Consider the following 22,274-nt stretch of genomic DNA (forward strand, 5'->3'; position numbering starts at 1 on the left):
GAAGGGCAGGGGTAGGGGGGGGTGAAGGGCAGGGGTAGGGGGGGTGAAGGGCAGGGGTAGGGGGGGTGAAGGGCAGGGGTAGGGGGGGTGAAGGGCAGGGGTAGGGGGGATGAAGGGCAGGGGGGGTGAAGGGCAGGGGTAGGGGGGGTGAAGGGCAGGGGTAGGGGGGGTGAAGGGCAGGGGTAGGGGGGGTGATGGGCAGGGGTAGGGGGGGTGAGGGGTAGGGGGGGTGATGGGCAGGGGGGGTGAAGGGCAGGGGTAGGGGGGGTGAAGGGCAGGGGTAGGGGGGGTGAAGGGCAGGGGGGGTGAAGGGCAGGGGGGGTGAAGGGCAGGGGGGGTGAAGGGCAGGGGGGGTGAAGGGCAGGGGTAGTGGGGGTGAAGGGCAGGCATGGGGAGGGGGGTGAAGGGCAGGGGTAGGGGGGGTGAAGGGCAGGGGTAGGGGGGGTGAAGGGCAGGGGTAGGGGGGGTGAAGGGCAGGGGTAGGGGGGGTGAAGGGTGGGGGTATGTGAAGGGCAGGGTTAGGGGGGGTGAAGGGCAGGGTTAGGGGGGGTGAAGGGCAGGGGTAGGGGGGGGTGAAGGGCAGGGGTAGGGGGGGGTGAAGGGCAGGGGTAGGGGGGGGTGAAGGGCAGGGGTAGGGGGGGGTGAAGGGCAGGGGTAGGGGGGGGTGAAGGGCAGGGGTAGGGGGGGTGAAGGGCAGGGGTAGGGGGGGGTAAAGGGCAGGGGTAGGGGGGGGGTAAAGGGCAGGGGTAGGGGGGGGTAAAGGGCAGGGGTAGGGGGGGGGTAAAGGGCAGGGGTAGGGTAAAGGGCAGGGGTAGGGGGGGGTAAAGGGCAGGGGTAGGGGGGGTAAAGGGCAGGGGTAGGGGGGGTAAAGGGCAGGGGTAGGGGGGGTGAAGGGCAGGGGTAGGGGTGAAAGTGAGGCACAAATTGTTGGCAGGAGTAAAATGTCCCTCTCTATACACACACACACACACACGGAGTGAGAGGTGGTGGAGAGTGGGACTGGGGTAGGAGGGCCGCGCTTACCCTCCGTCCGGGAGCCGGTGCAGGGTGGCGGCGCACGTGGTGGGGATGTTGCGGAGAGGTAAGGGTGCGGCGGTGAGGTAGCGGCGGTATCTTTCCGGGAGCCGGTACAGAGTGGCGGCGCACGTGGTGGGGATGCTGCGGAGAGGTAAGGGTGCGGCGGTGACGTAGCGGCGGTGTCTTTCCGGGAGCCGGTTGAGAGCGAGGGGGGAGGAGCCTGAAGTTGGCGGCAGGAGGGCCGCTATTCCCCTCCGTCCGGGAGCCGGTGCAGGGCGCGCACGTGATGGGGGGTCGGGGGGGGACAGAGGGTGTGTGTGTGTCTCTCCGTCTCTCCTTTGGCCCGTCACTCCGCCTCAGGCCAATGAGAGGTGTGCGGGGGCGGGCGGGCCAAGGGAGCAAGGTCCAATGGGATTGCCGCTAGGGACACAGGGAGACACATACAGACATGGACACATATGACGCTTTCAGAAATATATAGTAAAAGATATAGATATACTGTAGATCACACGTGTTTGTATAACGACTAGACTTAACTCCAGTGTAATTTCCATGAAAGTGCACTTTATTTTCTGGCTAGAGGCTCCCTCGGATGTCGCAGATTTTACATTTCTAGTCTCTTATTAGGCCTCGTTCAGGGTGCCAGAGGCAGGAGTTGGAGGGCGGGCGTTCGCGAGGTTCATCCTCCCCAGCAGACTTTTTCAGGAATTGAGGGGGCGGGGCTACGGACCTGAGGTTAGGGATCGAAGTTGCCGTCTTGAAATCACTCTCAAGAATGATTTCATTGGCTGCCTAGGTCCCAGTGACGCTGCTGCAGCTTCAAAAAACAACCTGGTTTGTTTATTGAAACTGTAGCCAGCGTCAACTCCCTACTTCGGAGACAGGGCAGCTGCTACCCTGACAACCACAGTTCACTTTAAATACATTGTGTCCCACGGCCGCACGCAAGCACGCCCTCCCTCCGAAGCCAGCACCCTGAACGAGGCGGCTTTAGGCCTCGTTCAGGGTGCCGGAGGCAGAAGTTGGAGGGAGGGCGCCAGTCTGCTGGGCGATGTGTGTTCATCCTCCCAGCAGACTTTTTCGGAAGTTGAGGAGGCGGGGCTACAGACCTGAGGTTAGGGATCCAAGTTGCAGTCATGAAATCACTCTCAAGAATGATTTCATTGGCTGCCGAGGTCCCTGTGACGCTGCTGCAGCTTCAAAAAACGAATATTTTGTTTATTAAAACTGTAGCCAGCGTCAACTCCGTACTTCGGAGACAGTGCAGCTGCTACCCTGACAACCAGTATTCAATTTGAATACATTGTGTCCCACGGCAGCTCGCATGGCAGCACACCCTCCCTCCGAAGCCTGCACCCTGAACGAGGCCTTAGGCCTGGTACCTGCGCCGCGGGCGGCCGCACGAGCGTTCCCCACCAGAAGGGGAATCCTCCCGAGCCGGTCCCAGTCCCCCCTCACGGCACAGCTCACTACACGCTGTGACGCGTCAGCCGCCAGGGGATTCAAGAGAATTGTAATCCCAAGCGTCGACGCGTCACGTGCTGTGAGCCAATGAGGAGGGGAGGCTTCGGGGAACGGGGAGGAGAGTGTGGGGGGAAAGCAGCATGAGTGCCTGTCTGTGTGTGTGTATGTGTGTGCCTGAGTGCCTGCCTGTGTGTGTGTGTGTATGTGTGTGCCTGCCTGTGTGTGTGTGTATGTGTGTGCCTGCCTGTGTGTGTGTGTGCCTGCCTGTGTGTGTGTGTGCCTGAGTGCCTGCCTGTGTGTGTGTGTGCCTGCATGTGTGTGTGTATGTGTGTGTGTGCCTGAGTGCCTGTGTGTGTGTATGTGTGTGCCTGAGTGCCTGCCTGTGTGTGTGTGTATGTGCCTGCCTGTGTGTGTGCCTGCCTGTGTGTGTGTGTATGTGTCTGCCTGTGTGTGTGTGGAAGTGTGCCTGAGTGTGTGTGTGTGCCTGAGTGCCTGCCTGTGTGTGTGTATGTGTGTGCCTGAGTGCCTGCCTGTGTGTGTGTGTGTGTGTGTGTGTGTGTTGATGTGTGCCTGAGTGTCAGCGTGTGAGTAGGGCAGCCCGCAGCAGCTCCCTCCTGCAGCCCGGGAGCCCGTGGGGGGGGAGGGGGGGGTGGCGGGTCCCTCCGCTTAAACCACGTCCCCCTCCGCTTAAACCACTTCCCCCTCCGCTTAAACCACGTCCCCCTCCGCTTAAACCACGCCCCTCCCTCCCACTCCAGCCCCGGCTCCCTCCCACTCCAGCCCCGGCTCCCTCCCACTCCAGCCCCGGCTCCCTCCCACTCCAGCCCCGGCTCCCTCCCACTCCAGCCCCGGCTCCCTCCCACTCCAGCCCCGGCTCCCTCCCACTCTCTCCCACTCCAGCCCCGGCTCCCTCCCACTCCAGCCCCGGCTCCCTCCCACTCCAGCCCCGGCTCCCTCCCACTCCAGCCCCGGCTCCCTCCCACTCTCTCCCACTCCAGCCCCGGCTCCCTCCCACTCTCTCCCACTCCAGCCCCGGCTCCCTCCCACTCTCTCCCACTCCAGCCCCGGCTCCCTCCCACCCCGGCTCCCTCCCACTCCGGCTCCCTCCCACTCCAGCCCCGGCTCCCTCCCACTCCAGCCCCGGCTCCCTCCCACTCCAGCCCCGGCTCCCTCCCACTCCAGCCCCGGCTCCCTCCCACTCCCTCCCACTCCAGCCCCGGCTCCCTCCCACTCCCTCCCACTCCAGCCCCGGCTCCCTCCCACTCCAGCCCCGGCTCCCTCCCACTCCAGCCCCGGCTCCCTCCCACTCCAGCCCCGGCTCCCTCCCACTCCCTCCAGCCCCGGCTCCCTCCCACTCCCTCCAGCCCCGGCTCCCTCCCACTCCCTCCCACTCCAGCCCCGGCTCCCTCCCACTCCCTCCCACTCCAGCCCCGGCTCCCTCCCACTCCAGCCCCGGCTCCCTCCCACTCACTCCCTCCCTCCCACTCCGGCCCCGGCTCCCTCCCACTCCGGCCCCGGCTCCCTCCCACTCCGGCCCCGGCTCCCTCCCACTCCGGCCCCGGCTCCCTCCCACTCCGGCTCCCTCCCACTGCGGCTCCCGCTCCCTCCCACTGCGGCTCCCGCTCCCTCCCACTGCGGCTCCCGCTCCCTCCCACTCCGGCTCCCGCTCCCTCCCACTCCGGCTCCCTCCCACTCCTGCTCCCGCTCCCTCCCACTCCGGCTCCCGCTCCCTCCCACTCCGGCTCCCTCCCACTCCGGCTCCCGCTCCCTCCCACTCCGGCTCCCGCTCCCTCCCACTCCGGCTCCCGCTCCCGCGGTCTGTGTCTGTCAGCGTCCCGCCTGTCTGCAGTGCGGGCACGTTGACTGAGGGAGCGGGGCCTTAGCCTTACACCCTACCTGCCCTTACTCTTCGGCTACATTACAGCCACTGCCAAACTCAAACATGGCGGCCGGCTCTTCACGCCCTTTCGGCGCTGCGTCCCCCCTCTCTCTACGCGGCGACCTCACACCGGAAGCACTGGGCGAAGGGGGGCGTGCCCACAGCAGGCGGAGGAGAAGCCGGAAGCGGCGACGGGTGAGGGTGATGGTGGCGGCGGCGGCCGGGGCTCCGGAGGTTGCGGCGGCGCGGCCCGTCTAGAGAGGAGGAGGGTGAAAGGTGGTCAGGATCCCTCGGGAGGGGACAGAGGAAGCGGCCGGTGCCCCGCCGGGCAGGGTGATGATGCTGCTGCGCTGCCCGGTGCTGCCGCTGCCATCTCCGCAGCCGCTGCTCGTCCTGCTGCCCCGGGGGAGCGGAGCCCGGGCCGCCGGCATGTGCCAGCTGTGACCTCCCCAAGAGCCGCGCGCACACAGGACCCCTCACCCTGCTAACCACCGCTAGCTAATACTGCCATTAATTATCATTGTGCCCGCCACCATTCATTATTACCCCCTCTCACCCTCCTGCATTTCACTTTACACAGTTTGACAGCATTTGTTTTCTTTCTTCTCCCTGTCATCCTGTCTGATTTAACATCCTCATACCTCTACTTTAGGGTCACTCATTTACTGCTGCTTAAAAAAAAAATAACTTCCCCATCGTCTCCTGCACCAAATCAACATTTGCTCCTGCAGATCTTTTAATATTACATTTCTTTAAAAAAAAAAAAAGTAAATTGTTCCCTACTGTCCTAATTTGTCAAGTTTATCATCATCCTCTTTTTGTCCCTGCTCATATTACTGTATATTACCAATTCACAGTCTCGTTTTATTCATACCCCCACCCAATACAAGTTTCTCTATGAATATAGCTTTCTCCTGCAAACTTTTTATCACCTGTCTGATAGCTAATTTTTTTTTCTTCCCTCATCCATTTTTCACCTGATTACCACCCATTCAGATGCTGATCTCAAATACTGCTTTGTGTAATTGATATCTTCCCTAACAAGTAACACCTTTCTTATTTCTGAGTTCTCATATCTGCAGATTTCTTTTTAAGAGCACTCCCACTATCCACCACTTGCTCCTTTGCCCAATTAAAAATAATCATAATCTGCCCTTTTAATGTAATTGTTTTTGTTTGTTTAACATCCATCTTTTCCATACCGAAGTAATATCCACCGTTGGCATGTTTTAAATATAATTTCCCCCTTTTAAATATATGGTTTTTTTTTTTTAATCATCCTAACCTCTCCTGTTCTCTAGTTTCAGTTTATTTGATTTGCCTACCTGAAATTTCTGACATTCCTACCGCAGTTAATTCAATTTCCCCCTTGTTTTAGAAAAACATCTACATTTGCTCATTTCCTCCCAACTTGAAATTGCTGTTTCTCAACCCAACTACTGTACTTACTTTCTCTCACACTTTTTTTTTAATTGGACCTAAAATTACTTAATATTTTTGTAAGGACCACATGTCTTTATTTTGCCCTGGCTTTAGTTAATTGGCCTGGGATCACGGTCATCTTCCTACTGTGGTCTCAAACAATATTTTTTTTCCTCCTGTGGTCTAAACATTTCCTTGTCTCACTCCCTTCCCGGGTTGATTTGATCCTGAGTTGTTCTTCTCGAGCCTCCTCCCTGATCCTCCTCCACCTGCTGTTGATGGGTGAATCACTGAGCTGAAGGAGGCAAAGTACTTTTGTAAAAACAAGACCACCTCCAATCTCTCTCCGACAGTGTTTGCTGTTGTGCTTTTTTATTTTTGTTTTATTTTGCGGTGCATTGTGTTTCGGGCTGGCTGCCCTCTGTCAGGAGGAAATCATGGCCTGGGTGCTGAAGATGGACGAGGTGATAGAGTCTGGGCTGGTGCACGATTTTGACGCCAGCCTGTCTGGGATCGGACAAGAGCTGGGAGCTGGAGCCTATAGCATGAGGTCAGACCTAGTTCTGAGGGGCGGTCACTGGTCAATTCTTAATTCTCAGTTTAATTAACATTTTTGTATGCTAAAGGGAAGAGACGACTAAATGCAACATTTACAAATACAACATTTGATAGAAGATACTGAAAAAGCACTGCATATATATTTAGAGCTGTGATTTTGTGTTTCTGAAACTTCTCGCCTGTAAAATGTACTTGTTTTCAGCATTATATTTAAAGCAACAGTACATCATCTGCTGCCCCTTCTAAAAACTAAACATGCTGCAATATAAAAACAATATTTATACACTTACCGAAAAAAATTATAATAAAAAATACCTTTGCTCATGAGAACTTTACATTTTGCTAACGTTAAAATAACCTTGAAAAGATGACGTGCATTCTAAAAGATATGGAAAATATATATATATAAAATATATATATTCATATACAATCTTTTGCTAGGAACACCGTTGACAACTAATTTTAAAGTTTTGGTTCTTGGACAGCAGACTTGGCAATAGTGCCCAAAGTCATGCAGTAGCTACAAAGGCAAACAAGATATTATCTTGCATTAAACGGGCAATGTAGGGAAGTATACATATGCCCCTTTTATAATGCTGACACATAAGATGACACGTTGAATATGGAGTACTGTTTTGGGCACCCAATCTTAGAAAATACATTATGGAACTAGAGAAAGTGCAGAGAAGAGCCAACAAATGAATAAAGGGGATGGATAAACTAACTTGTGAGGAGACACTAGCTAAATTAGATTTATTTACATTAGAAAAGAGGCGTCTAAGAGGGGATATGATAACTATATACAAATATATTCGGGGACAGTACAAGGAGCTTTCAAAAGAACTACAGGCATACCCCGCATTAACGTATGCAATGGGACCGGAGCATGTATGTAAAGCGAAAATGTACTTAAAGGGAAGCACTACCTTTTCCCACTTATTGATGCATGTACTGTACTGCAAGCCTCATATACGTGCATAACTGATGTAAATAACGCATTTGTAACAGGCTTTATAGTCTCCCCACTTGCGCACAGCTTCGGTACAGGTAGAGAGCTGGTATTGCTGTTCAGGACGTGCTGACAGGCGCATGCGCGAGCTGCTGTTTTCCTATTGGGCGATATGTCCTTACTCGTGAGTGTACTTAAAGTGAGTGTCCTTAAAGCGGGGTATGCCTGTATTCATCTCAAGGGCAGTACAAACGACACAGGGTCATTCCTTAAGGTTGGTGGAATGGAGATTTCACCAGCAACAAAGGAAAGGGTTCTTTACCGTATGGGCAGTTAACATGTGGAATTCATTACCCATGGAGACTGATGGCAGATACAATAGATATGTTCAAAAATAGGTTAGACCTCTTTTTAAAAAGGAAAGTTATACTGGGATATACCAAATAAATAGACAGGAAGGATGTTGATCCAGGGAGTAATCTGAACGCCAATATTTGGAGTCAGAAAGGAATTTATTTTTCCCCTTATGAGATATCATTCGATGATATTTCACTGGTGGTTTTTCTTTGCCTTAAACATAAAACTTTTTTTCTTTTTTACTATTTTCCACAGGTTTGCCTATTGCGCAAAAACACAGTTATATTCTTTGTGGGTGGTAATGGATTTTATTGCACATAACAAACATTTTGGTATTCTTAGACTAAGTGTTTCTAGATCATTGTGTTGTTTTTTTGTGATCATACAAGACACCTATAGTATGTGAGCATTTTATTCTTGGGGCGTAGCTTATGTAGGTACATAATGCAAGATTTTGTGTTCTCACCATTCAATACTGTGATGGTCCTACAACAATAGTAGAAATTCACATTTTTGTAAATGAGTTTTCTTCACCCTTTATTTCAGTGATGTACTTGCATTGCCTATTTTTAAGCAAGAAGATTCCAGCCTTCCAGCAGAGAATGAGACTAAGCATCCTCCGTTTCAGTATGTACTATGCACCGCAACATCTCCTGCAGTTAAACTGAACGATGAAACACTCACTTACTTGAACCAAGGTTAGCACTCTCATTGTCTTGCCAATTTTGTGTGTAAATACGTTTTCTAAAAAAATAAGATGTAAAAGCTTGCAATGTAGGTCGTGCTCTATGATATGGGATTTAACAAACGTATTATTTTTAAAAAAAAGTCGTCATGGATTTCATAGTTTCCGTGTGAGCTCCTAATTCTTAACAGATAAATTAGTGCAGTAGAAAATTACATGCTATAATATAGATGATATATTTCAAATTTAATTAGAAATCCTAAAATTTACATTGGAGAAGCATGATCTATTTTCCAGCCAAATGGAGTGACCTTTGTATTAAAATATTATTTTAGGTTTATTAAAGAATAGCCAGCTACTTCATCAATAAATATATATTTAAAAAAATTGCACTAATATTGGTTCCTAGTTCTCCATTTGGATCCTTTTATTGTACATGGTTCTATACCCCAAGATTGATTGAACATTGTCAAGATTGATCTCCCAACATTGTTGTGGATTGTTCTCTAAATATCTTGTCTGGTGCAGTATTCATACCTATGCAAAATATTGCCTGATTTGGCTATGTAAGCAGAATATTTAAAATGTTCATTTTCCCACCATTTTGCAAGTAAGCTTTGTCATTTCCACTGTTCTTTACTTCTCTCAACTTGAATGACTGAAGTTCTGAAATAAGAAATATGAAAAATAGCTATATCCTGTTGCAGAGTTACACCATTGAAATGTGTTCATTTATCACTCTTAAAGGCATGTAATCACCATTTATCAATACAATTTCACTGCTTTGGGTCACTGGTAAAATGATATAAACTGTAACCAATTTAAAAACATGTCTGCAATAAACAAAATATATTTGTTTCCTTTTTTAGCGTGAAGAAAATCGGCAAAACCATTTTGTACAGTAGCACATTGTGCTTCCTGATTGCATGCTGTTGATTTCACGCATGCATTTTGCTTCTTACAAACAAGGCAATAATTTTACATATGATATACAGAGGGGAAGCGAGAGTAGGTGAACCTCTGCTCTGCTCATTAGATAATAGCACTCAATATCACTAATGTTATATGGCAATCTTAAAAATATCTTTTATTTAATTGATTTTAAAATAAATGGTGCATGAAAGAGGGTAAGTATTAAAATACATCATGACATACATCATGTCTAGTAGCTGGCACAGTGCCTGAAATAGCAAGTCGCTATCATAGATTAGACCCTTTATTTAAGGTCTCAAAGTGGCAGTGTCAAATTACTATAATAGTGTAGATCATTACTTGAATTCCCCCCTTGGCCAGGGAGAGGAATTAGATGGTGTAGGGCTGTGAAATGGTAAGTCTCATCCGATATTGAGGTGAGGTTCTTGCTCTATATAGGAGTAGTCAGGCTTCACTATATATGAGAAATTAACAGATTGCTGCAGCTATGAAATATATCAGTTCTGAACCTCTATAGTGGGGATTCAGATCGCATTATATTGTTTGGCTGACGGAGGTACTACCTGCATGCGAGCTGCTGTTGTAGCAATGCTGCTAACTTGTGAATATTCCTCTGAATAGCCTCCGTTGGGTATTACAAGGAGAGCGCAATGTAAGCTATCAAGCTATATCGATGGCGTTACGAGCCATTCACCTCAAAATCGCAGCCATAATGAAAGTAAGTATCTATCAGGATGAAATATTACTGACACTGCCAAAGTTAAAATAGCCCCGTCGACGATCGTTTCGCGATGTTCTGCTTTCTCAAGACTTTGGGCTAATGGAGGACGCGACCCTGTTGCTTCATATATACCCAATGCCTTGCACCGATTGGTTGTTGAACCTGTTACAAGGACAACTGTGATTGGCTGATACGTTATTCATGCTAATGAGGCATGACATCACACTGGTGAGTTATGTTGACATGAGTTTCAAAGTCACCACTAGGGACAGCCCTACATTGCCATGCCTGATCATATTCATTGAATAGAGGCATACATTGTTGCTGTATCTTTAAGTAACGGCTCAGTGTTTTAACAATGCTGTTACAATGAAAGCAGAACATTGAGAAACGATCGTCTGACTACTCCTATATAGAGCAAGAACCTCACCTCAATATCGGATGGGACTTAACATTCACAGCCCTACACCATCTTATTCCTCTCCCCGGCCAAGGGGGGAATTCAAGTAATGATCTACACTATTATAATAATTTGACACTGCCATTTTGAGACCTTAAATAAAGGGTCTAATCTATGATAGCAACTTGCCATTTCAGGCACTGTGCCAGCTACTAGACACATAGTGTCATGATGTATTTTAATACTTACCCTCTTTTCATGCAACATTTATTTTAAAATCAATTAAATAAAAGATATTTTTAAGATTGCCATATAACATTAGTGATATTGAGTGCTATTATCTACTGAGTTCTTTTTTCTTTTTGGTGTATTGCTTACAATAATTTTACATAGTTATTAACATCTTCCTTGATTCTGGCAGTGCTGTTGTAACATAAGGATGTTTGTGAGTGACCTTCATAGGTACATCACAAACATTTCATAATAATTTACGGTGTTTTGGAAACGCTTCATGTATTTTGAGCATTGACTAGCAGAGAATCTGAAATTGTAGTTGCGTAAACTATCTTTATATTTCTACTATGGCAAGCAAAGTTACTACAATGATTCAGTATAGCTGGAGGGGGGATCTTGGAAAGTTTGTGTGTAAAAGGAATAAAATAATGAAGGAGGCTAGTGAGTTGTCTCACAGAACACGTTTGTTTTTGTTGCCTGGTAACAAGTTGTAGACAGTATGGGAAAAGTCAGAAACTGTTTTTGATCAACATGTTCAGTAACCGTAAAGAAACCACTAACTATCATTTAACAGAGCGTGGTGGGTTGGTCGGTGGGTTTTCTGATGTGCTTTGTGTATGGGCGGTTCATTGTAACAAAAGATAACTTTGACTTAAAGGACATATATCAAACTATGGGAAGGCTAACAAATCCTTAAAATGTTTGCTAGTTACTATAACATTTCCGATAACAGAATGGATAAACCTGTAGATGCAAGGATATTTTTAAATATCACTATTTGAATGATTAAATTAATTTGTATATGAGATGGACCGCATAGCTTTACATTGATAAGAGCAACAAAAAAAAAAGGATTAGTTGCAGCGAATGAACTATGATGTTCAACTAAATATATCAATAAATCTCAAGAAAATATGCTTTGACGAAAGCTGGAGAAAGATGATTGAATTGAGGGCCTCTCGTGCATAGACTTAAGTGGTAATGAACGGGAGCTGCATTTTGAGATGGTTATTTGCAAATGTAATTTACTCTTGGTTACATAGTAGATGAGGTTGAAAAAGACGCCTCCATCACTTTCAACCTATGCTAAATTTAGACAACAGATACTTTCCCTATATTTGTATTTACAGTATATCGTAGGATTGTGGATATTGTCGTAGGACACATTGAATCAATGCGTTTTACTGTAGTAAATTGCAGAACTCCATTTTCCTTTTAACACTATACCTAAGTAAGTAAAATGAGGTGTCTGCATAATGCTTTGTTATACGAAAGTAAAGCAATAGTACGGTTTACTTTGCCTTGTCAAACTGCTAAAAGAAATTGTACTTCTTCTTTCAGGTCAGTCTTACGAAGTAAGAATGCTTGATAACAGAAAAATTGGTGATATACCAGAGATTACTGGAAAATTGGTAAAGGTAAGAAGCATTTTATCATTAAACAGTATTGCCATTTGCTTGACATACTTGAGCATGTCTGCCGTGGTTCGTTGACCTCCCATAAAGTTAGTCAGACACACACAACTTTCTAATCTTACAAGGTGTGTCATGCACAATAGATATGGAGGTGTTCACAAACATGTGTCATATACAGTTGTGAGAAAAAGAAAGTACACCCACTTTGAATTCTATAGTTTTACATATCAGGACATACCATTCATTTGTTCTTTAGCAGGTCTAAAAATTAGGTAAATACAACCTCAGATGAACAACAACACATGACATATTACACTGTCATGATTTATTTAACAAAAATAAAGCCAAAATGTAGAAGCTATGTGTGAAAAACTAAGTACACCCTTACTGCTTCCATAGGAATTAAGATGCTAAGTAGCAGACAGGTGCTGCTAATCAAACACCCTTGATTTCATTGATCATCAGCAAGGGTGACCACCTCTATAAAAGCCAAGTTTTAGCAGTTTGCTGGTCTGGAGCATTCAGGTGTGTGTTAACACAATGCCAAGGAGGAAAGACATCAGCAATGATCTTAGAGAAGCAATTGTTCCTGCCCATAAATCTGGGAAGGGTTATAAGGCCATTTCCAAACAATTTAAAGTCCATCATTCTACAGTGAGAAAGATTATTCAAAAGTGGAAAACATTCAAGACAGTTGCCAATATTCCCAGGAGTGGACGTCCCAGCAAATTCACCCCAAGGTCAGACCATGCAATGCTCAGAGAAATTGCAAAAAACCCAAGAGTTATATCTCAGACTCTATAGGCCTCAGTTAGCATGTTAAATGTTAAAGTTCATGACAGTACAATTAGAAAAAGACTGAACAAGTATGGTTTGTTTGGAAGGGTTGCCAGGAGAAAGTCTCTTCTCTCTAAAAAGAGTATGGCAGCACGGCTTAGGTTTGCAAAGTTGCATCTGAACAAACCACAAGACTTCTGGAACAATGTCCTTTGGACAGACGAGACCAAAGTGGAGATGTTTGGCCATAATGCACAGCGCCACGTTTGGCGAAAACCAAACACAGCATATCAGCACAAACGCCTCATACCAACTGTCAAGCACAGTGGTGGAGGGGTGATTATTTGGGCCTGTTTGGCAGCCACAGGACCTGGGAACCTTGCAGTCATTGAGTTGACTATGAACTCCTCTGTATACCAAAGTATTCTAGAGTCAAATGTGAGGCCATCTGTCCGACAGCTAAAGCTTGACCGAAAATCCCAAGCACACCAGCAAATCTACAACAGAATGGCTGAAAAAGAAAAGAATCAAGGTGTTGCAATGGCCCAGTCAAAGTCCAGACCTCAACCCGATTGAAATGCTGTGGATAGACTGTCACGGTAGACCAAGCTTATTAACACTTTAATTACTGGGATCATTGATTGAGAAAAGCAGAGAGATAAAATAAATTGCATTTATTCACATAAAGAACGTACCCAACTATGTTACAAAAATTACAGGAAAAAGACACACTTACTTTGGAAACTGGAATAACAAAACGAATCTTTTTTTAGTTGCAAACACACAGCAAAATAATCCTGGCCACTTTTCATTCCCGTAGCCTCTTGCTGTTGGATTCTGGTCACTTATCCTCTGAGAAATATAGATGATTTACTCAGAGCTGGAACTCCTCAAATGGGACTGAATCTCGGGTGAATCACACAAGATGGAACTGATGAATCTTTACATGATAGAACTGATGGAACTGACTTTCCCACTAACTGCATGAACTTTTAAAAACTTCACAGGTCCTATTTCCATAATGTACAGCCGATCTCTGGCGTGGGAACCAATTTCTCCACCTATCGTCAGGTTCTTCCAGTCCTGCATCAACTGGAACATATCAGTATCGCAACTGGGTATGTGCCACAAAAATGTCATCTTCCCCCCCCCTGGCTCAAATGCCACCAAGTCTGGCCTTGGCCACATGGCTTCTTTGATCTGAGGATACCGGGCTTCAATTAGCACGGAAGGGCTAACAAACTATTCACACCTCTAGTTCCTTGCGTTTGAACTGACTCTTTGAAGCTGCGAATATTGGGGGCTTATTTAGCCTTTGCTGCTAACACAACAGATCGCACCTCTGGGACAAATGTCTCTTTCATCTATTAGCCATGACTTCTAAATCCCACAGTTCTCCCACAGGCCATCAACATATATACGCACATTAAACTATATAAACACAAAAAGAAAAAAGGGGGTCTAATGAAAGCACTCAAAAATGATATGGAAATAAGAAAATTGATTTTATTCGCAACACATAATAGTTTAAAAATATAAGACGTACCTAACCACATACCAAAAAAAGGAACTGCTGATCAGAAAAAATATACGCATAATTTAACCCAAAGTATAATGCATGGAAAGTCTGGGAATGTAATAATACAAATCCAGGGGAAAGGAATTTCCCCTAGAAGTGCAATGAAGATTGGCCGATCATCAAAAAAATTAACTCGAACAGACGAGATAACCACAATGAACACATAACCCAGATATAAGCAGTGGACAAAACAGGATTAAATAATACTGTAAACCAACTACCTAAATGCTATACATCCTAATGGAGACAGCTGCTACCTAGGAGAAAAAATAAGCCAGGGTAGACACATATAAAGTCCAGGAAATGAGTAAACATATTAACCAATGTGATAAAATGTATTACAAAAAAGCAGCAGAATATGCAAAGGGAGAATAATATGAAAAATAACTCCCAGGATGCCAAAGCTAGATATAACAAATGTAAGCAAAGGCAAACATGTAATGTAGTAGCCATGAAGTTCCGTAATGCGTGATAATGTCCTGATACTTGCTTATAGTTGCATGTAGGGGAAGGGGGAGGTCCAAAATAGATGTAGACGTGAAGCAATACAGACTCCCGGCACCCCGATCCCAGGGTAAAGCAGACAGCAGTGATGGAGGCAGGACAGAGCAGCGCCGGCAATCAGAATGCAGCTGGGGCAGCAGGCGGCACGGAACGACAGCTGGCCACGAGAATGCGGGTGGTATGAATGCTCCGACGGCCGTTTCGCCGTAAGGCTTCTTCCGGGAGCATAGTTGTGTAGAGCCGGTGAGCACTTTTTAAAGCGCTCAGATTTTCGCGACAAAACCGCCACTCATGCGTCGTCCAATCAGGATAAGGCTGTATAGATATACATCATCTGATACTAGGACACGAGAGAGGCTGTGAGTGCTCTGCAACTTAAAGAGACATACATAAATGTTCTTTGTACAAATGGCAATGATGTTACATAGTAATGTCTCAAACACAGAAAGAAGATCAAAAGAATATAAGTTACAAAATGATAGAGTTAAAATACAGGAAAACAAAGCATGAGTCAATCATAAAACAAGAAGACAGACAGAACTGGTACATAACCTGAGATCAAAAAAGATGACAAAGAGTCATATGAGTGATAAAAGTCATATAATTGATATAAAAAAAGAACATAAGCATAAAGGCACAGAGATGAGGGAGAAAATTCAGAGAAACATAGCAAAACTAATGTAGTCATTAAGCCCAGCTGGGATCCATCTACACTCCTTCCTCAAGTAATTGTTCCATGTTGCCACCTTTGATGCCCAAGCTGATCTTATCAATGGCAAATGCCACCAAAAAGGGGGGATCAGAGCCGTGCACAACATTAAACTATGCCAATGTAATATAATATATTATGACCTGTCTTGTGTGGTAAAATATACACTTTCTGCTGCTACAACGTGTTACAGTTTTTGATGCATGAAATAGTGTAATCTAAACGGTTCCCCTTACACTCGCCTTCATCTCTTACATACAGCAACTGGATCTTTAAACATATTTCTTTATCCACCAATAAACTCAGCTTTTATCACCTAGCTGGCGTTATTCCCTGAACCCCTAAACTAGGTTTAGTATACCTGGGCATGTATGTGGGTACCTCTGCTATACTAAGGACTCTGTGTAGAGTGTGGGGTTTCATTAACCCCTTGTGTCCCCATGTTAATAAAACAAACTTCTTCTATACCAGGAAACCCTGTGCCCCAGTTTTACCTTTTCCTGCTTTGTGCTGAAGCAGGGCGTCCCAGTGGTGAGTCGCAGGAATGTTTTCAGGATGGGAGTTTGACCGGAGCAATGTGCTCTAGTGTATCCAAGAATCTTACCTGATTCCTGGGTACACCTTTGGGGAATCCTGTAACTCCGGCACCCCGATCGATACACAGCAACATTCTGCAACCAGTTTCTCCGTCAAAGCCGCCCGGAAACTTACCTCCTGAACATCTCCTGGTCCCAGCACCTTTGGAAAAGGGTAAAACACAAAAATGGCAGTTGTCTCCTATTTTGCACACAATCACAGTAATGCATACACAATGTCCGGGCCCAAGAGCTGGCACTCTAGGACCCCAAAACACGGGTCAGCAGTAACCAAGTAAGCTTGACCTTTATTATAAGCCTGGTTAACCCCTTACCCGCCACATGGACCTTAAGAGAGCTGTGCATAAACAAATGCCCACAAACCTCAATGAACTGAAGCAACGTTGTAAAGAACAGTGCGCCAAAATGCCTCCACAACGATGTGAGAGACTGATAATAGTCATACAGAAAACGATTACTTCAAGTTATTGCTGCTAAAGGTGGTTCTACAAGCTATTGAATCATAAGGTGTACTTAGTTCTTCACACATGGCTTCTCCATTTTGGCTTTATTTTTGTTAAATAAATCATGACACGGTGTAATATGTTGTGTTGTTGTTCATCTGAGGTTGTAGTTACCTAATTTTTAGACCTTCTAAGGAACAGATGATTGTAATTATGTCCTGATATGTAAAACCATAGAATTCAAACAGTGTGTACTTTCTTTTTCACACCACTGTGTTGAGATGCCTACATATACACACACATATGGGTAAATATATATCAAACAATATATTTAGGTATACAGGCAGTCCTTGTTTTTCCGACGAATGCGTCCCACTAACCGCCGTCAGTTAACAGGTCCCATGTTAATCGGCGGCGGTAACCGTCGGAAATGCGGGTCCGGCGTTGGGTAATGTGCCCGGCGGACTGCATTATGCAACGTCTGATAAGGCATCCGTCAGAAACCGGGACGTCGGTAAGCGAGGACCAGCTGTACACGTATATTTGTGTGTATGTCTTTATACATGTGTAAATATTACATATTTGAATTGTTAAATAAGACATGTCATCGAATTCAACCTATTCGTGTGTAAACCCATAGTGTTGTGTGCATGGGTAAGAAAGGTAATGGACAATATAAGTCACTCACAATACAGTTCAGAACACAGGTGTTGGTCATTAAACTTCAATAATGTTGATCGGGGCACTTCTATTGAAGTCAATGGTTTTGCTGATTAATAGTGCCTCGATCAGCACTAGCGCAGTTTAATGAATAACCCACTAAATTTACGTCATGTATACTTTAGATGAGATGAGACCAGTCTGCTCGCTAGAAGTTTATGCAATGATTTCATGTTCCCCCTTAAAGTTTAGAGAATAAAATGGCGTGTGAGAGAGGCTTCATTTACATGTATATCAGAATATTAGTGTTTTTTTTTTTTTTGTATTTTCAAGATACTACTTAAGAGGCCTATTAAATAATCAAAGCAGATCTCCATTATAAACTTGTTTCCTGTTTGTGGTTAATTCTTCTGTTATGCTCCTGCAATTGCTTATTGTGCAATTTTGAAACTACTAAGGCAGCTTCCTTTTGTGGAGACGCCCATTTTTAATGTAAAGCAAGGCATGTGTTTGAAGAAGTAACTTTTCTTTCAGTCCTTACTGAAAAAGTAATCACGACTCATGGTATTAAAGAGAGTCTTGTGTTTCCACTATCCCGGTTCAGGGACTACTTGCTTGAGACTTTAAAGCAGCAATCCTGCTCAAAATTGCTTAAATTTTTTTTTTATACAGGGTTGGAACCTGGGTTCCCTCGAAGCTGGACTGCGTTATTTTCAGCTACGGGTCCCTTCGGTTTCCAAGTTACTTACCGGTGTAGCTACCAGCATTACTGGGGATAAAATGGCCATCCAAATAGGGAAGGCACAATGCGTAATATTGTGGCTTCCTTTGGGCTTTTACGACCTGCAAGATTAAAAGCCATTGTGTCTCTCCTTGAGGGGCTAACACCCTTTTGGAAAATCTCTCATGGATTAAGGGTCGCTGAAGCTGAAATAACGTGTTTCAGCGATGGGGGACTCCCTGGTTCCTAACCCTGTTAAAATTGAATTGTTTGTCAACTGCATTTTTTTGATACATTCTAAAACTTTATAAATCTTATCTAAAAGTTTATTAAAATGTCCATCTTGGATTTACACCCCCTTCTCTTTTCCAATGAAATTGTGATTTCAGTGGCTGTATGGTTTATAGATAGAGAAATTTATAAGGAAACTAATTGTTGGAATAAAATAGCGTTTTGATTGAGGTTTTTTTGTGATCATTACAAAGTATTATTTTCAAAATCCGTCTGGACATTGTTTCATCTTTTTACCCCTTTTAGAGTATAATAAGAGTTGTGTTTCACGATAGAAGGCTTCAGTATATGGAGCATCAGCAGCTGGAGGGTTGGAAGTGGAATCGTCCTGGTGACCGCCTTCTTGACTTGGGTATGCTTAAAAATTGGGAGTCTCAAAGGTAATCATAAAGTAGATTTACATCGCTGTGGCTTCTCTGTGCCTATTCACAGGTAAAAGACCTCCTGGGTGTATTCTCTGAAAAATCAGAATGTATGGTTATGAACAGTCATTGAAGCAGCAAAACACCACAGATTACATATTTTTTCTTCTAGGATTGAAACGGAGGGTCTCCGGAGCTGAACTGTTAATTTCATCTCCGGGACCACCTGCTTCCATTGAGAACTCCGTAGGTGCTGCCTGTATCTCTGGAATTTGAATGTCCTGGTAACGAGGGTCAATAGAAAGCAGAAGGGGATGATGTTACAGCTTCCTATTGGCCTGTGGGACATTTAAGCGGCCATTTTGTTACGTAAGTTCCCTGGCTGCACCCCTACTGGAAGCAGGAGGTCGCCAGAGCTGAAATGAATACAGTTCAGGTCTGGAGACCCTCTGCTTCAATCCTTGAACTAAAAAAAATGTAGTGCAAGGTGTTTTGCTTCTTTAAAACCATATAGGACTGTTACAGCCTAATTTGTACACTTGGCTTTTTGCAGCTGTAGGTCATTTGAAGGGATTCTCGCTCACTAGAAGGCAGTTTCACTATAGATTCACTTGTTGAACTCTGTACTAATACTGCACTTGAGCAAGAGGGAAAAGTTCCTCTTCAATCATGTAAAATAGATGTAGTCTCTATTTACAGGGTGCTGCTGCTTCTTTTGATTTATTCCTCCAAACCCTCCAGGTAGCCCCCAAAAATTATAAAAATCAAAAGCACTCAAAGGACCACGTCCAATGGTATAGGAAGTTTAAATGTCTCTTTAAAAAAATCAATTAAACCAAATACACTCATGCACACATCTAGTATGATTTAAAATAAAGGTTCCTCTGGTCTCTGACCAGTGAAAAGCAGAAATATGACAGGAGAATGCTGCTCTGAAATAGAGATGTTACCAGAGGAGCACAGAAGTGCGAATGGAAAGCATATCTGTCCTAGAATTCTCTGCTGGTGGATAACTGTATATTTCAAATATCTCTTGTCACAAACTTAGGTTAACGTCGTTTATTTACGTTTAACCGTTTTTTCTTAATCTCCGATATTTGACCTTACACAAACCACAGATGGCCTCATCGGTACCCAGCCTAATATGGCCATATGTATGCTATTCAATAAACTCTGCTGCATTTGCTAAATATGTTTTACATATAAAATATAGACTTTGCTGAGAGCACTAAAGGGGAGCTTATGTTAGAACGTTAGTTAGATTTTTCTTGTATATACTGTATGAGCAAAAGACGTCAACATTTTAACACTTCTGGTGCACACATTCTTCCACTTTCCCATGGTCACCTAAAGTATGCAGACGTACTTTAGCAAATTAGTTAATCACTTGGCCTCTTCTCCTAAGCAACTTCACTGTTTCATAGTGCACTGCTAACCTCAGCAACTTTGTATTCATTAGATATTCCAATGTCTGTTGGAGTAATTGACCCGAGGACTAACCCAGGACAACTGAATGCCATTGAATTCTTGTGGGATACATCAAAACGTTCTTCTGCATTTATTCAGGTTAGAGATACCCTTGCTAATAACGATAAATACATTCTTTCAAATAACATGCTTGGTGTGTTCCTGCAGACTAACCTGTGAGTTTTTTCCTGCTGCTTTCGATATTAACCTTTCATTTGAACCTTTCAGGGTTCACTGAAAAAGAAATACCGGGATAAATACTCCACACATTCATACTAGGGAGCTTCTATCATACCAGGGTGTGAGAATTTGGGAACTGTAAAGTTGCCAATTTTCATTTTTGTTATTTAAAGTAATTAATTTCATTTTAATGTAAAAAAATAAATAAAAATGATGCCAACTTTATTATTTCTTTCTTGGTTAAACAAAGACCCTATAGTATAAGTACCACTTTTCTTTAGACTTAAAGGTGCATCTTCATGTCCCATATTTGTTTACCGAACTTGCTTCAGTGTATAAACATCTCTGGTAACACACAAATGAACTTGGCATCTCCAGAATGACATGTATTTATATATTTATCAACATTTCGGTGCTGACTACATTTTATTTTAGGATTACAGAAAAGTAAGAATGGCTGTGAAAATAAAAAGGAAAAATGTACCCAAAACTAACAGTCAAATTTTATCAATGACCCAACCCACTTAAATATGTGTAGAGTTACCCATTAAAGAACCAAAATACATAAAGAGAAGAATAATACAAAGTATGGATAATAAAGACGCGCTCATGTACAGGCCGCTGTTCATGGGTTTGGGGTGAGAAAAGCAGTATTGTCTTCGAGCCCAACCCATTTCAGTCAAAACAAGCCCAACCTATTTATAACTGACTGCAGTTCTATGTACATTAAACACAATGTTTTGCCACATTGCATATTTTGCACACAGTATATACACAGCGTAATTGTTACCCAGCTGCTCACTATAACACTTGTATGGCCAACACTTTAATGTTTGCAGCCATAGCACCTCACGATGGGTTTCATCCTCCTTTCAGTTGTTACGATGCGTGCAATATGTTGAATTTACTATTTCCCATATAAAATAAAACTGGCATCTCGCAGACCTGTGTATGTATTAAAAAAAAAAAAATGCTGGGGAGAAAACTGAGCAAAAAATAAAAATGTTGGTCCTAAATACCTAAATCTCAATCACTGCAGTAACATAGATGTATGTATAATTTTATTTATATAGCGTCAACAATGTACACAGCGCTTTACAAAATTAGAGTACAAGGTAAATATATTACAAACGATGGGGTTAAGTGCTACATGTAAATGGCAACATAAGGCAAAGAGACCCTGTCCCGACAAGCTTTAAAATAAATACAAATTAAAAATGAAGTGGTATGTTGGGAGACTAAGGCTACGCTTATAGTGACGTCAGGCTGCAGTCGCTGGAAAAATCAAATTGAGATGACTTCCAGCGATCGCGACCAATCCTTCACGCCGTCGCGCTTACTATAAGCGCACGCAACGGCGGCAATGCATTTGTTATGACACGACGTCGCCATAGCCGGCACTATAAGCGAAGCCTAAGTGTATTATTAAAAGTGCAGTCAGTGGAGGCCAAATGCACCTGGAGGTCGTAGTAGTAGAGCCATAGAAAATGTAATGAGATGCTTCTATTAAGAGGTGAATTGTCAGCTGGGCTTTGAATGAGAAAAGTGAAGGTGCTTCTCAAATACTGAGTGGGAGAGTGTTCCATAGGGTGAGATTAGTGAAAAAGGAGAGCTGTTGATGTAAAGGGGATTTCAGAAAGTGAAGTGTACATAAAGGAACAATTTGTTCAAGAAGTTTAGAAGCACAAAAACTCCCCCTATTCCTTTCCCCCCACCCCCCTACATTTTATCCCTCATCGGCTCGATCCGCTCTCACTCGATCCCCTCCCCTGCCGCTCACTCGATCCGTGCTCGATCCCCGCTGCGCTTGCTCGAGGCCCTCCCCTGCTGCGCTTGCTCGAGGCCCGATCCCCGCCGCGCTTGCCCGATGTCCGATCCCCGCCGCGCTTGCCCGATGCCCGATCCCCGCCACGCTTGCTCGATGCCCGATCCCCGCCACGCTTGCTCGATG

At 44.7% G+C, this 22,274-nt stretch overlaps 1 protein-coding gene across 7 annotated transcripts in view; it reads left to right on the forward strand.

Moving 5' to 3' along the window:
• Nucleotides 1-4,204: 4,204 nt before the first annotated feature.
• Nucleotides 4,205-22,274, forward strand: part of UBP1 (upstream binding protein 1) — a 161,062-nt gene continuing 142,992 nt past the window's right edge. For 3 of the 7 annotated variants that reach the window (XR_012799184.1, XR_012799185.1, XR_012799186.1), the window contains exons 1-5: nucleotides 4,205-6,332; nucleotides 8,193-8,344; nucleotides 11,961-12,037; nucleotides 18,561-18,666; nucleotides 20,136-20,242. Coding sequence is in view for 3 of the 7 variants with exons in the window: in XM_075586340.1 (XP_075442455.1) it covers nucleotides 6,220-6,332; nucleotides 8,193-8,344; nucleotides 11,961-12,037; nucleotides 18,561-18,666; nucleotides 20,136-20,242 (555 nt within the window). In the remaining 4 variants the exon portion in view is untranslated. The remainder of the gene's footprint in view (nucleotides 6,333-8,192; nucleotides 8,345-11,960; nucleotides 12,038-18,560; nucleotides 18,667-20,135; nucleotides 20,243-22,274) is intronic. The other 4 variants (XM_075586340.1, XM_075586339.1, XR_012799187.1 and 1 more) reach the window with 4 other exon arrangements.

The sequence above is a fragment of the Ascaphus truei genome, chromosome 2 (assembly GCF_040206685.1).
Source record: "Ascaphus truei isolate aAscTru1 chromosome 2, aAscTru1.hap1, whole genome shotgun sequence".
In the NCBI taxonomy this organism is placed as follows: Eukaryota; Metazoa; Chordata; class Amphibia; order Anura; family Ascaphidae; genus Ascaphus; species Ascaphus truei.